General features: G+C 47.9%; 1 protein-coding gene across 2 annotated transcripts in view; it reads left to right on the top strand.

The window, feature by feature from the left end:
* TUT7 (terminal uridylyl transferase 7) overlaps positions 1–15,807 on the top strand; it is a 160,246-nt gene that overhangs the window by 50,584 nt on the left and 93,855 nt on the right. For both annotated transcript variants that reach the window (XR_012724787.1, XM_075318525.1), the window contains exons 9-11: positions 2,995–3,121; positions 5,099–5,218; positions 6,344–6,478. Coding sequence is in view for 1 of the 2 variants with exons in the window: in XM_075318525.1 (XP_075174640.1) it covers positions 2,995–3,121; positions 5,099–5,218; positions 6,344–6,478 (382 nt within the window). In the remaining variant the exon portion in view is untranslated. The remainder of the gene's footprint in view (positions 1–2,994; positions 3,122–5,098; positions 5,219–6,343; positions 6,479–15,807) is intronic.

Below are 15,807 nucleotides of genomic sequence, written 5' to 3'. Positions count from 1 at the left end.
CTCCCTGTCCCAAGGGCGCTCCTTTCTGACTCCGTCCTGGGTGATTCTCACCACGGATGCCAGCCTATCCGGCTGGGGAGCGGTATATCTCCACCACAGAGCACAGGGCACTTGGACTCCGTCCGAGTCAGCCCTTTCAATCAATGTGCTGGAAACCAGAGCTGTGCTTCTAGCTCTCCTAGCCTTTCACCACCTGTTGGCGGGCGGGCAGGCACATTCGAGTCCAGTCAGACAACGCGACAGCGGTTGCCTACATCAATCACCAAGGCGGGACACGGAGCCGCCTGGCAATGTTGGAGGTCCAACGCATTCTTCAATGGGCGGAGGACTCCAAGTCCACCATATCCGCTGTCCACATCCCAGGCGTAGAAAACTGGGAGGCAGATTATCTCAGCCGTCAATCCGTGGACGGTGGCGAGTGGTCCCTGCATCCGGCAGTGTTTCAGTCAATCTGCCGCAAGTGGGGCACTCCGGACGTGGACCTAATGGCATCCCGTCTCAACAACAAGGTTCCGGTTTACGTGGCTCGTTCCCACGATCCTCAGGCCTTCGCCGCGGACGCTCTGGTTCAGGATTGGTCCCAGTTTCGTCTGTCCTACGTGTTTCCCCCTCTAGCTCTCTTGCCCAGAGTCCTGCGCAAGATCAGAATGGAGGGCCGTCGAGTCATCCTCATTGCACCGGACTGGCCCAGGCGAGCTTGGTATCCGGACCTGCTCCAACTGTCCGTGGAGATGCCGTGGCATCTTCCGGATCGTCCAGACCTACTCTCGCAAGGTCTGTTTTTCCGCCCGAATTCTGCGGCACTCAATTTGACGGCGTGGCTCTTGAGTCCTGGATCTTGACGGCTTTTGGTATTCCTCCTGAAGTCAGCTCCACTATGACTCGGGCCCGTAAGTCTTCCTCCGTCAAGATCTATCACAGGACTTGGAAAATTTTCCTGTCCTGGTGTCGCTCTTCCGGCCATCCTCCTTGGCCATCCTCCTTGGCCATTCTCGTTGCCGACCCTTCTGTCTTTTTTACAGTCCGGTCTGCAGCTAGGACTGTCCCTCAACTCTCTCAAGGGACAAGTCTCAGCTCTATCAGTGCTGTTCCAGCAGCGTCTCGCCCGGCTGGCTCAGGTCCGCACCTTCTTGCAAGGCGCTTCTCACATCATTCCGCCTTATCGGCGGCCCTTGGATCCCTGGGACCTTAACTTGGTCCTCACGGTATTGCAGAAACCCCCTTATGAGCCCCTTAGGGAGGTTTCTTTGTATCGTCTTTCTCAAAGGGTGGCCTTTCTAGTTGCCATAACTTCTCTCAGGAGAGTCTGATTTGGCTGCGCTCTCCTCGGAGTCACCTTTTTTGGTTTTTCACCAAGACAAGGTAGTTCTCCGTCCGACCCCGGACTTTCTTCCTAAGGTGGTCTCTCCCTTCCACCTTAACCAGGACATTTCCTTGCCTTCCTTCTGTCCGGCCCCTGTTCATCACTTTGAGAAAGAGCTGCATTCTCTGGATCTGGTGCGTGCTCTCCGGATTTATGTGTCTCGCACTGCTGCGCTTAGGCGGTGCACCTCTCAAGCTTTTCAAAGCACACTCGACCAGAGCTGTCGGTGCCTCTTGGGCTTTTAGGCACCAGGCTACGGCTCAAGTCTGTCAGGCTGCCACTTGGACTAGCCTGCATACCTTTTCGAAGCACTACCAAGTGCATGCTCATGCTTCGGCAGATGCGAGCTTGGGCAGACGCATCCTTCAGGCGGCTGTCGCCCACTTGTGAAGTTAGGCTCCGCCTACTTAGTTTTTTCTGTTTATTCCCACCCAGGGACAGCTTTGGAACGTCCCATGGTCTGGGTCTCCCATAGGAACGATAAAGAAAAAGAGAATTTTGTTTACTTACCGTAAATTCTTTCTTTTTCTTATAGTTCCGTATTGGGAGACCCAGCTCCCTCCCTGTTGCCTGTTGGCAATTTTCTTGTTCCGTGTGTTATCACCGGCTGTTGTCGTGGACAGAGTCTCCGGTTGTTCCAGTTCTTGCTCGGTTCTACTTGTGGGTGGCTATTCTCCTTCAGCTTTTGCACTAAACTGGCTAGATCTGGTTCTCCAGGGGGTGTATAAGGTCAGAGGGAGGAGCTACACTTTTGAGTGTAGTACTTTGTGTGTCCTCCGGAGGCAGAAGCTATACACCCATGGTCTGGGTCTCCCAATACGGAACTATAAGAAAAAGAATTTACGGTAAGTAAACAAAATTCTTTTTTTTTTTTTTTTTGGGTCTGGACCTGGGTGCATTCTATAGTAGGTTTAAGAAGCATTGATTAGTAAAGAACTGCAATATTATAGAACAGAAAATGGCACTAAGGCCTTGTTCACACACTGCGTTTTTACCCGCGTTTTTTGTGCAGTTTTGCTGCAGAAATTTCTTGAGAAAAAGGTTACAACCATTCTGCAGACATTCCCCAGCAAAACCTATGGGAAAAAAAACTAGATGCGCGCACACTGTTTTTTTTTTTCTCAAGAACATTCTTTCTGCAGATTTTCTTGAGAAAAAAAAATGTGCATGTCACTTCTTTTCTGCAGGCACCTGCGCTTTTTGCCATAGATAATGGTAAAATAACGCAGGGAGCATCCTGCTGAAAAAACGCATCAAAAACGCATGCGTTATTGGTGCATTCTTTGACCGCAGGTGTGCTAATCTTTCACTCAAATTTCTTGAGAAAAATCCTTTTTCTAGTGCGCACAGGGCCTAAGGCGTTTGGAGTATTGTATTTGGAGTGCCACATTTGTAGGACTCGCTAAGCCCTTATCGTGCCCTTATCGTGTCAAGTAATGGAACTTCTTTGTATACCTGGGCATTGTTCTCCTTATGTAAGGTTTTTCAATTGGGAACATCTTCTGCATAACCCTAAACCTTGGTGTATTGGTGTACCCTTGTATTCCAGTCTGTGTATAGCTTGTGTGTAAAACTAGAGTAAGCCATTTAAACTGTTGTAAAGTCCCTTTTATTTTGTTTTTCCTCCATAGTGGCCTTTTATGTAAAGTGAGTGCAGGCAATGAGAATGCTTGTCTTGCCACCAACCTTTTGGCTGCCTTGGGCAGAAAAGAATCAAGGCTTGTACCTCTGGTGGTGGCTTTCCGATATTGGGCAAAGGTAAGTCCCTACAATAATACAAGCATAATTAGCCCCTTTATGACCTAGGACGTACTTATATTTCCTAGGTCGCTTCCCTCCCTTTAACCCCTTCAGCACCCAAGCACTTTCCGTTTTTTGTTTTTTGCTCCTTTTCTTCCGAGAGCCGTAACTTCTTTTTTATTATTCCATCAATCTTGCCATATGAGGGCTTGTTTTTTGCCAGACTAGTTGTGCTTTTAAATGAAACCATAGGTTTTACCATATATTGTACTGGAAAACAGCAAAAAAAAGTGTGATCGCGCAATAGATTTTGGGATGTTTTATTCAGTGTTCACTATATGGTAAAACTGATGTGTGGGTATGATGCCTCAGGTCGGTGTGAGTTTGTAGACACCAAACATGTATAGGTTTACTTGTATCTAAGGGGTTAAAAAAAATTCACAAGTTTGTCCAATAAAAGTGGCGCATGTTTTGCGCCATTTTCCAAAACACGGGACGTTCTTATTTTTTGGGATCTATAGCTCAGTGACTGCTTAATTTTTGCGTCTCGAGCTGACGTTTCTAATGGTACAATTTTTGCGCAGATGCTACGTTTTGATCGCCTGTTATTGCATTTTGCGTAAAACTTGCGGCGACCAAAAAACTTAATTTTGGCGTTTGGTAAATGGCGTAGTGTCAAAAAAATTCCAATCAGATTAATTGATTTTATATTTTGATCGGGCATTTCTGAACGCAGCGATACCAAATATGTGTATATTTATTTTTTTAACCCTTTAATTTTCAATGGGGGGAAAGGGGGATGATTTGAACTTTTTAGTTTTTTGTTTTTTTTTTTATTTTACTAGTCCCCCTAGGGGGCTATAGCGATCAGCAATCCGATCGCTATTATCTCTCTGCTGATCACAGCTATACAGCTGTAAACAGCAGATTCAGTCACTTTGTTTTTCCCTCTGCTCTCGGCCGAGGGAAAACGAAAGTGAAACATCGTAGCTGCAGGCGTCATCACATGACCCTGTGCTACGATGGCAACCACCGATAGTCACGTGATAACGCGCGTGACTTCCGGTGGGGGCGGCGGTAAGTAAAAAACATTGCCGCGCGCATTTAGATCTTGCTGCCAGATATTGGCAGCAAGATTTAAGGGGTTAATGGCCGCGGGTGGAAGCGATTCCACCCGCGGCTAGCAGGCACACATGTCAGCTGTTGAAAACAGCTGATGTGTGCCGACCGCCGCCGCCTGCCCGCGGCAGGGGGCTGGGCTTAACGGGACACGATCCTTGACGGATAGATCCGTCCCAAGGTCGTGAAGGGGTTAATGCGGCCTCGCGTGGCATTATTCCTCATACATGCCTGCTGATCTGATCAGCAGATGTGCAGCTAACAAGCGTGGGTAGATCAGAGATCCACCCTTGCCTGTCAACCCCTTAGATTGAGCTGTCAGACTGATGGCACAATCTAAGGCTATGTGCCCACGTAGCGTTCTGTCCCTGCAAAAATTTCTGCAGCGATTTGAACAGCACATGTGCGCTTCAAATCGCTGCAGAAACACTGCGTACTGAAAAGCCTATTTCATGCGCTCTGGATGCAGCCCCTCCCATAGACAGAGCGGGGGCTGCATGCAAAGCTCACGAAAGAAGGGACATGTCACTTCAGCTACTGCCCGAAGCGTGCGTTTTAAGAAGCGCTGCGTTCTAATACGCCACGTGGGCATGGATTAGGCACAATCTTCATAGATTGTGCTGGGGACGCAGGACGCATGCAGTTACGCTGCGGTGCCGAAGCAGCGTAACTGCATGAAAATACGCTACGTCGGCACAGAGCCTAAAGAGCTCCAGCAGGGATTGTGCCATTCGCCACCACAATGGGCAGTTTGCGTTTCAGAATCCATATGTTTTGACTCAAAAAAAAAAGCTTATTGTATAGGAGATATACTATGTCTTGTAAGCTTTACTATGAGTGTGGTGTTTTCTCTAATTTTATACATCTATTTAACAGTTGTGTGGCATCGATAGGCCAGAAGAAGGTGGCTTACCACCCTACGTAGCTGCACTCATGGTGGTTTTCTTCCTTCAGCAAAGAAAGGAGCCAGTCCTACCTGTTTACTTAGGATCCTGGGTAAGTTTGTATTATGGTTTTACTTTTCGTAAGGAAACAAAATATGTAACCTTTCCTTAGTGCACTATGTCAGAATTTTACAGATGGTAACTGCAACTAGCATTCTGTAGCCCATCCTAGATTTAAGAAGACAGTAGACCGCGCTGCATAAGGAATGAGAAGCTCTCTAAAACTGTCACTGACTGGTTATCATCCTGTCATTCACGCCGCTCAGTGTCTCTCCAAACCCTCATATAACTACACGACCGTCAGCAGAAAAACTGTAGCTCTTGATATACAGTGATGGCAAAAAAAATATACAGTGGAACTTTGGTTTACGAGAACAATCCGTTCTGGGAGTGTGTTTGTAAACCAAGTTACTTGTCTAGCAAAGCAAAATTTCCCATAGGAAATAATGCAAGCTCAGACAATTCGTTCCACAACTTGTGCAATGTCCCATCCTGGTCCCCTATTGTGCCATTCCACACACTCACAATCACACACCTATTTTGCTCACCTTACCCTCCATTCCCTCGGTGGCCTCCTGGTTCTTGTAGTCCGCAGGTATGTGTATCCGGTAACCATCGCGACTGATGCAGGAGCTTCCGCAGTCAGCGCTTCAACAGCAGACGTCATACGCAGGAGCCGCTTGTCTCTGATTTGTCAGCGAGCTGCCTTTGAGAAGCGGCTGACAGCGGAAGCTCCGGCATCGGTCGCGATGGTTACCGGATACACTTCCTGTACCGGCGAACTACAAGAACCAGGAGGTCGCCGAGGGAATGGAGGGTAATGGGTGCGTGGACTGCAAGAGCGGGTCAGAGCGCGGTGAAGGTACGGAACCGGAAGTGTGTGCGGTGAGTATTTGCTCGTACGGCAAAGCATGCTTGTAAACTGGGTTACACATTTACAGCAAGCTTTGCTCGTATAGTGAAATACTCGCACACAGTTACTCGTAAACCGAGGTTCCACTGTACTTTTTCTGGTGGGTGGCTACATATTGTGGTGACTGATTCATTTCCAATGTCCCTGTATATTCGCGTACTTTTAGATATCCAATGTTGTGCCTATAAAATCTATTGTTTTTGATTTGTGTGTGTTTTGTTTTTTTTTCTATTTTCATAAATTTGATTTACTGTTTTTATATAGATCAATGGGTTTACAATTTCTAAACTAGCCCAGTTCAGTTTGAAGGAGCCCAACAATGAATATGTATTTTGGGAGTATAAAGCTGTGGTAGACAAAGAGAATCCAAGTAGTGAAGAACTTTCTTCTAAAGGAAAGGTAAGCTTCATTTCAGCATGTAACCCGGACAATTCTTCCCTCAAGTTATGGCGCCAGTTGACTGTAATTGGTGATCACAAACATTCTTATATTTTCTTAAATGTTGGAAGGAGTTATTTCAGGACATCTATTTATTCGAAAAGCATCCACAATCAAAGGCATTGAATTCTAAATCTGTCTCTTATTCTCTAAAATAGATTCTTGGCTTCTTGAGTTAAATGATGCATTGCTATAGAGTTTACCAGCTATCAGAGTAATAAGTTAATGTCCCATATAGGTACTAAGTAAAAAAAAATTGTAAAATGTTTTGATAAAGTGCAAAAAAAGCCAACAAATTAATATATTTATGATAATGTACACATTTTGGCATCGCTGTGTCAGAAATGACCCAATCTATGAAACTTACTCTATTTAAAGGGCATCTCTCACCAGGTTTTTTGCTTCCCCCACCTGTGAGCAGCATATTGTAGAGACAAAGACCCTGATTCCAGCGATGTGTTACTTACTGACCTTTTTGCTGTTATTTTGATAAAATCAATGTTTCTCTGCTGCAGATCTAGCCGTTATATAGAGCTCATATCCAGCAATATGGACTGTGGTAGTATACCAAGAAGTCCTCTAATGATGATCTACTGCTGATTTAAACAGTTGTTTCTCTGACGCCTCATTGGGGGACACAGGACTATGGGTGTTATGCTGCCTATCCATTGGAGGACACTAAGTAGATGCAAAAAGCATTAGCTCCTCCTCCTCTGCAGTATACACCCCCTGGCCGGGCCAGGCAACCTCAGTTTTAGCTTAGTGTCTGTAGGAGGCACATCCTTTCAAGGTTTTGTTATTTTTTGAGGGCGACTGTTTCCCTTAGGGACCGATCTCCCAATACCATCAACGGGCGGGAACGCGGAGTGTTGCCTCCACGTACCCCCTCCTGCGACGCTGGATCCTGGGCTGCCTTTTACTGGACGACGGGTCCCACAGACACCGATTTTCCAGAGCCCAGGGCAGAGGCACAATTCCTCAGCCCCTCTTTGCAGGCTCTGAGTTGATACATTGCACTTGTGTGGCCGGACACAGCAGGCTGACTCTATTTCCACTGCCTGGACTGAGGCAGTGTTAAGGTGAGATCCCTAATGACTGGTTTCCCAGACAAAGGGAGAAAGACAGTGCAGGGAAGGCTCCCAGGACTACTGAATTTACAGTCTTTTATTCCCACCATAGCTGCGTGCTGGCTGGAGGAGGGGAAAGTCCCTTGCTGATTGCAGGGAATCCTGCAGAGATAATCTACTGGTAGCTGTGTGCTGACTCAGAAGCTCCCTTCCCGACGTTTTTTTTTTTTTTACTACCGACAGCAGGGGGGCACACTGACTTCTTCTTGGTGCTCTTTTAGTGCTAAGCCCCGCCCCCCAGGAAAACGCGGGAAGATCTCCAGAGACTCCTTCCTGAGGACGCAGGGCCATCGGCTGATTCTGGTGAGTTACACCGAAGCAAGTACAATCCCTGCTTCTCACTGCTTCACTTGTAGCTCTGCATATCATTGCTCCCCCTCCTGGAATACTCCTATTAGGAACATGCAGAACTCTAAGGATACTAAGAGTGCTAAGACTCACATAGTCTATTATTCAGCCTGCACTGCCTGCCACGCTGAGCTACCACATAAACACACCTCTTCCCTTTGTGAGTCCTGTGCCCCTATAGCCCCCCAAGATCCCCCCGCCACCACCGTCAGCCCAGAGCCTAGGGCTCCCAGCCCACCAGAATGGGCATTGTTTCTGTCCCAATCCATGAAAAACTGTCACAGAACCTGGTGCTGGCTATGCAATGTCGTCCTCCACACCCTTCTGGGTCCCTGGACGGAACGCAGCCTGAAGATACCCCTATGGAGGATTCTTCTGAGGTAATCCGGGCCCATGCTTCACCGGTTGCAGGGATCAGGAAAAGAGCACACAGCCGGGTGTCTCCAGCACTCTCTCATGGCCCCTATGGCACTCCCTCGGGAGCACACAAGGCAGGCTCTCCCACACGCTCCACTGCTTCTGAAGAGCTGGAGGAGGGAGAATGCTGTTTGTACCAGGATGATTCCTTGGTTTCACCCTCCCCAGATGATCAAACTGCAATAGACTCCCTTATAGCAGCAATCAACCAAACTCTGCATGTGGAGGATCCCCCATCCACTACCACTGACCATGTGGTCACCTTTAAGAGGGCAAGGAAACACCAAATGGTTTTCGCTGATCACACAGTTTCAGGATATCCTCACGAAGCAAAGGGAGAAGCCTGACAGACGCTTCGGTAACCGTAAACTCTTTGCCTCATTTGCCTCACCTGCCCCTAAGGGCTGGGCCGATCCGCCCTCGGTCGACCCCCCCCCCCCCCCCCCCCGGTCTCCCGCCTTACCACAAAGACGCTCCAACAGACACAGGTGGAGCACCTCGCCCGCTCTGCCTTTGAGGCTGCGGGTTCCTCCCTCTCGCCCTTCTTTGCCTCTGTGTGGGTCGCAAAGGCGATCTCGGTCTGGGCAGAATCCCTTAACACTTCGCTTGAGGAATCCCAGTTCCCTCATACCGTCACAGATGTAACAGCTCAAATTGCCACTGCGGCGGAGTACCTCATGCAGGCCTCCATTGATGCTACCTGCGCAGCTTTTGCCGCCTCAAATACCATAGCCTTCCGTAGAGCTCTCTGGCTCCGACTGGCGAGCGGACTCCGCCTCCAAGAAGTCTCTCACGGGCCTCCCCTTTTTTCCAGACCGATTTGTTTGACGAACGTCTGGACAAGCTCATTTGACGCCACGGGAGGAAAAAGTACCTCCCTTCCCCAGCTGAAGCCCAGGACGACCTTCACCAGACGTCCACAGTCCTCGTTCCGCTCCTTTCAGAACTCATTTGGTTGGTCGACAGCCCGCTCTGTCCCCGCCACTAGCCGCGGACTACGCAGGGAACGACCTTCTCAGCTCTCCCCGAAACCCACTTCGTCATGGCAGCCTAGACCGAAACAGTCCAGTACTAGAGAGACTCGTCCACTACGTTTTCCCCCCTCATGACTCCTTCGGCGCCCCGGAAGACACTCATTGTAGGAAGTCGACTGCGGCTCTTTCAACACATCTGGGCTGCCGCCTCATACGACAAATGGGTGCAAGACCTTGTGTCTTCCGGTTACCACATAGAATTTCGGACCAGACCCCCGAGTCGGTTCCTTCTCTCAAACCCCCCAAAGACTCAAACGACGCAAGGCCTTTTTCTCAGCAGTCCACTCGCTCCAAACAGCAGGAGTGATAATACCTGTCCCGGACGACGAGAAGTTCAGGGGTTTTTATTCAAACCTCTTTGTGGTCTCCAAAAAGGATGGGTCAGTTCGACCCATCCTAGACCTCAAACACCTGAACAAACATGTGCACGTACGGAGATTCAGAATGGAGTCCCTAAGGTCCATTATTGCATCCATGGTCGAAGGGGAATTCCTCGCCTCCATAGATATCAAGGACGCGTACCTGCACATACCAATCGCTCCAGATCACCAAAAAGTCCTCCGCTTCGCAGTTCAGGACTCCCATTTTCAATTTGTAGCCCTACCCTTCGGCCTTGCAACCGCACCAATGGTCTTCACTAAAGTCATGGCGGCCGCCATGAGCGTCCTTCACGCCAGGGGAGTAGTCGTTCTCCCTTACCTGGACGACCTTCTCATCAAGGCCCCCTCCTTCTGCGACTGCTCAACCAGCGTACAGATCACCGTGGACACCCTATCCCGCTTAGGGTGGCTACTGATTCTAGACAAATCATCCCCGGTCCCAGCACGATCCATCACCTTCCTGGGTATGTCCCTGGACACCCGTCGGAGCTTGATCTATCTCCCTCAGGACAAGGCGATCTCTCTTCGACAAGCGGTACGCTGCCTTCTACGTCCTCCGTCTCGCGCCATTCGATTCAGCATGAAGGTGCTCGGCAGAATGGTGGCGGCTATGGAGGCAGTACCTTTTTGCTCAACTGCACCTCCGCCCACTGCAGCTAGCCCTTCTAGCTGCCTGGGACAAGAGCCCCTTCTCCCTGGACAAACCTCTTCACCTGACGCCTTCAGTTAGGTATGCACTCCGCTGGTTTCTTTGGCCCTCATCCCTATCGAAGGGGAGATCTTTTCTCCCAGTGAACTGGCTGGTCCTGACCACGGACGCCAGCCTCCTAGGCTGGGGAGCAGTGTACCGGCACCACACTGCTCAAGGACGTTGGACGCCCCAGGAGTCTTCCCTACCCATAAAGATCCTGGAAATCCACGCGATCTGCCCTCTGCTAGCGGGTCATCAGATTTCGAGTCCAATCGGACAATGCGACAGTTGCAGCCTATATCAATCGGCAGTGGGGCACCCGCAGCAAAGCGGCTTATCTTGAGGCCCACAAGATCCTCAGCTGGGCCGAGTCGACTGGGTCAGTGATATCAGCGGTACACATACCGGGGGTAGAGAACTGGGCAGCAGACTTTCTAAGTCGCCAAGGCCTGGCCGCCGGAGAATGGTCTCTCCACCCAGAAGTGTTTCTACACATCTGCACTCGCTGGGGCACACCAGACGTGGATCTAATGGCCTCAAGGTTGAACGCAAAGGTACCAGTGTTCATAGCCAGGTCACGCGACCCACAGTCCATCGGCACGGATGCTCTAGTCTGCTCCTGGCACCACTTCCGCCTGCCTTACATATTTTCACCTCTACCCCTGCTGCCGCGGGTAATCAGGAAGATCAAGGCAGAGGGAGTCGCGGTGATACTGATAGCACCGGACTGGCCCAGGCGCGCCTGGTACGCCGAATTAGTACAAATGCTCGCAGACGTACCGTGGCGCCTTCCAGACATCCCAGACTTGCTGACCCAAGGGCCAATTTCCCATCAGAATTCGAGCCCTGAAGCTGACGACATGGCCATTGAGACCTGGGTATTAACAAGAGCGGGATTCTCCCCCTGGTTATCTCCACCATGATCAGCGCTCGAAAGCCTGCTTCATCCCGCATTTACCACCGTACGTGGAAAATCTTCTTTTCATGGTCAGGGAAACTAACGTTCAACCTATGCCTCTGGCCATCCCCAAAATTCTCGACTTTCTACAGTCTGGCTTACAAGCGGGGTTGGCTCTCAGTTCCCTTAAAGTGCAGGTCTCAGCGCTCTCAATCTTCTACCAATGCCGCCTGGCTCAAAAAAAACAGCAAGTAAAGACCTTCCTCCAGGGCGTTTCCCATCTAGTTCCCCCGTACAAACGTCCGCTGGACCCATGGGACCTCAACCTCGTTCTGGACGGTCTCCAGAGGTCTCCCTTTGAATCTCTCAAGGAATCCTCCCCTGCTCTTCTGTCCTGGAAGGTAACATTCCTGGTGGCAATTACGTCCATCAGACGGGTTTCGGAGCTCGCAGCACTCTTTCCGCGAGCCTTTTCTGATCTTTCACCAGGACAAGGTGGTTCTGCGCCCCCTTCCGGATTTTCTTCCAAAGGTTCCTACCCCGTTTCATTTGAACGAGGACATTGTTCTGCCTTCCTTTTGTCCACACCCAGTTCATAGGGTGGAAAGGTCTCTGCATTCGTTAGACCTCGTCAGAGCTCTCAGATATTACATATCCAGGACAGCCCCCTTTAGGAAAACTGACTCTTTGTTCGTCATTCCTGAGGGGCCTAAGAAGGGACAGGCAGCTTCAAAGGCAACTCTGGCTCGCTGGATTCGCTCTGCGATCCAGGAAGTCTACCGCTTGCAACTCAAGCCCATTCCACGCGAGCAGTTGGCGCTTTGTGGGCCATTCGGCATCAGGCTTCAGTGGAACAGGTGTGTAAGGCTGCGACCTGGTCTAGCCTACATACGTTTTCAAAGCATTACAGAGTCCATACCCAGGTTTCAGCTGAAGCAAATCTGGGTAGGAAAATTCTGCAAACGGCAGTAGAGCACCTCTCTCAGTAGGCGCTCCAGGCTGTCTGGGACTGGTTCCTAGTCCTTGGGTTGCGTTATCTTGTTTTTTACTTTTCCCACCCATGGGCTGCTTTAGGACGTCCCATGGTCCTGTGTCTCCCAATGAGGCGTCAGAGAAAAACGGATTTTTGTGTACTCGCCGTAAAATTGTTTTCTCTTAGTCATCATTGGGGGACACAACACCCACCCTGTTGCCCTGTTGGGCCTTGGTTCTCTCAGTACCTTATTTGGTTATGACTTTTTTTTTTTTTTTTTTTTCTCATGTTCCTCTGAGACGTTTTTACTGGCTTTTTCTACTACTGCTTGTGTACTAAAACTGAGGTTGCCTGGCCCGGCCAGGGGGTGTATACTGCAGAGGAGGAGCTATGCTTTTGCATCTACGTAGTGTCCTCCTATGGATAGGCAGCATAACACCCATGGTCCTGTGTCCCCCAATGATGGCTAAGAGAAAACAATTTTACGGTGAGTACACAAAAATCTGTTTTGTTTTTTTTTTATCAAAACTACACTAAGCAGCTCAGTAAGCTACACACTGCTGGATTCAGGATCTGTGTCTACACTATGCTGCTCTCAGATTAAGAGGCAAAAATCTGGTGTCCGATTCCCTTTAACACCATATCCTTAGGATAGGCCATCAATGTAAAAGTATTTGAACACTTTTTTTTAGTGTGTGTGTGTGTGTGTGTGTGTAGCACCAGCTTCTACAGGGGTCTACAATGTACTGGGCACTACAGAGGCTTTTTTGCAACACTCACTGCGTTTAACTCCCAAGTGTTTTCCAGAGACTGAATTGTCATTACACCCATAGATGAATTCTCACGTGTGTAATTTCCAAAATGTGGTCACTTGAGGGGGTTTCTGCTGTTCTGGTACTTGGGGGCTCTACAAATGGAGTCTGCAAACTATTCTAGGAAAATCTGTGCTCCAAAAATCAAATGCTGCTCCTTCCTCCCAGACCCCTGTGGTGCCATGTTCAGGAAAAACAATGTATCACATTATGGGGCCTTTTTTTTAACCTATTCCCCTTGTGACAATTGGAAATCTGGGTCTAAAACAACATTTTAATGGTAAAAATCTAAAAAAAACAAGCAAAAAAAAAAAATTTGCAAAATAGTCTAGCATTTTGTGACACTTGTGGTGTCAATATGATCACTGCATCCCTTGATGGATTCATTGAGAGGTGTATTTTTTGTATATAGGGTCACTTTTAGGGGGGTGGGGGTGGACTTCTGATGCTATGGCACCTCTGGGGGTCTTCAAACGCCATGGCGTTCACTTTCTATTCCAGCAAAAGTTGTACTCCAAAATTCAATTACCGCTCCTTCTGAGCCCTGCCGTGTGCCCAAACAGTAATTTTTCCACCACATAAGGGGTATCTGTGTACTCTGGAGAAATTGTACAAGTTGTATGGTGCAACTTCTCTTGCTAACGTCATGAAAATAATTTGTTTACCTACAAAAAGTTACTTTAGGCCGCCATCTTCTTCTTCTTCTTCTTCTTTTTTTTTTTTTTTTTTCCTTATTTTCTTCCACATTGTTTTAGTTCCTTTTGCATGTAAAGGGTTAATACATTTCTTTGATATGTTTTTGAGGGGTGCAGTTTTTGGAGCTCACCTAGGGCCCTCAGTCACTTCAAATGTGATGTGGTCCCTAAAAATAATTATAAATGGTTTTGGAAAAATGAGAAATTGCTGATAAACCTTTTTATCCCTTGGTTTAACCCCTTCAGCCCCCGGGCACTTTCTGTTTTTGCGTTTGTTTTTTCTCCCCTTCTTCCAAGAGGCGTAACTTTTTTTATTTTTTTCCATCAATCTTGCCATATGAGGGCTTGTTTTTTGCGGGACGAGTTGTACTTTTAAATGACACCATAAGTTTTACCATATAGTGTACTGGAAAACGGCAAAAAAATTCCAAGTGCGGAAAAATTGCAAAAAAGTGTGATTGTACAATAGTTTTTGGGATATTTTATTCACTGTGTTCACTATATGGTAAAACTGAGGTATCTATGTGATGCCTCAGGTCGGTGCGAGTTTGTAGACACCAAACATGTATAGGTTTACTTGTATCTAAGGGGTTAAAAAAATTCACAAGCTTGTCCATAAAACAAGGCGCACGTTTTGCGCCATTTTCCAAAACCCGTAGCGTTCTCATTTTTCAGGATCTGAGGCTCAGTGATGGCTTATTTTTTGCGTCTTGACCTGACGTTCTTAACGGTACCATTTTTGTGCAGATGCTACGTTTTGATCGCCTGTTATTGCATTTTGCGCACAATTTGCGGCGACCAAAAAACGTAATTTTGGCATTTGGAATTTTTTTGCTGCTACGCCGTTTACTGATCAGATTCATTGATTTTATAGTTTGATAGATCGGGCATTTCTGAACGTGGCGATACCAAATGTGTATTTTTTATTTTTTTAACCCTTTAATTTTCAATGGGGTGAAAGGGGGGTGATTTGAACTTTTTTAGGTTTTTTATTTTTTTTTAATTTTTTAAAACTTTTTTTTTACTTTTTTTTTATTTTACTAGTCCCCTTAGGGGGCTATAGTGCAGAGCGATCTGATTGCTGATCGCTATCTGCAGATCTCAGCTACAGAGCTGAGAACTGCAGATTTGCTGCTTAACTTTCAATGCCGGCTGTATTCCGGCATTGAGAGGAAGTGAGTCATGTTAGCTGCTGGCGTCACCACATGATCCTGTGCTACCATGGCAACCGCCGAAAGTCACGTGATCATGTCACGTGACTTCCGGTGGGGGCGGGGTAAGTGACTGTCATGGCGGCGCCCATATACGTATCGCTGCCAAGATTTTGGCAGCGAAATGTAAGGGGTTAATTGCCGCGGGTGGAAGCGGCTAGCAGGCACACATGTCAGCTGTTAACAGCTGATATGTGTGCGGATCACCGCAGGGGGCGGGGCTTACCGGCACACGATCCATGACGTACCCAGTACGTCATGGGTCGTTAAGGGGTTAAGGACTTAAAAGTTTGAAAATTTGCAAAATGTACAAATTTACGATAAGTGTTCACAAGCGCAAAAAATATCGTAAATTTACCACTAACATTAACCCTGCTGTACTGTTCGGGTCAATATGACCCGAAATGATTTTTGAGACCCTGCAGATTTTTTTTAATGCGGATTTGAAACCAGTGGTTCCTTGACTTCTCCTAATTTGTGGAGCTCTACATTTTTTTTTTTTTTGTTTTTGTTTTTGTTTTTTGTTTATTTTTTGCTACACGCTGATTGTTACACTTGTACTGTTCGGGTCAATATGACCCGATAGCATTTTATACTGTTCTACAGGTCTCTGATTATTTCTGACTGAAATAACGCGATGGGCTGCCGTTTCTCTCTATCTGGGCAAACACTTCTGGAGCAAGGCCTGCAACCTTGCTCCCGGC

Source organism: Anomaloglossus baeobatrachus, chromosome 1 (assembly GCF_048569485.1).
Source record: "Anomaloglossus baeobatrachus isolate aAnoBae1 chromosome 1, aAnoBae1.hap1, whole genome shotgun sequence".
Taxonomy (NCBI): Eukaryota; Metazoa; Chordata; class Amphibia; order Anura; family Aromobatidae; genus Anomaloglossus; species Anomaloglossus baeobatrachus.
This window is presented reverse-complemented; position numbering and strand designations above follow the sequence as displayed.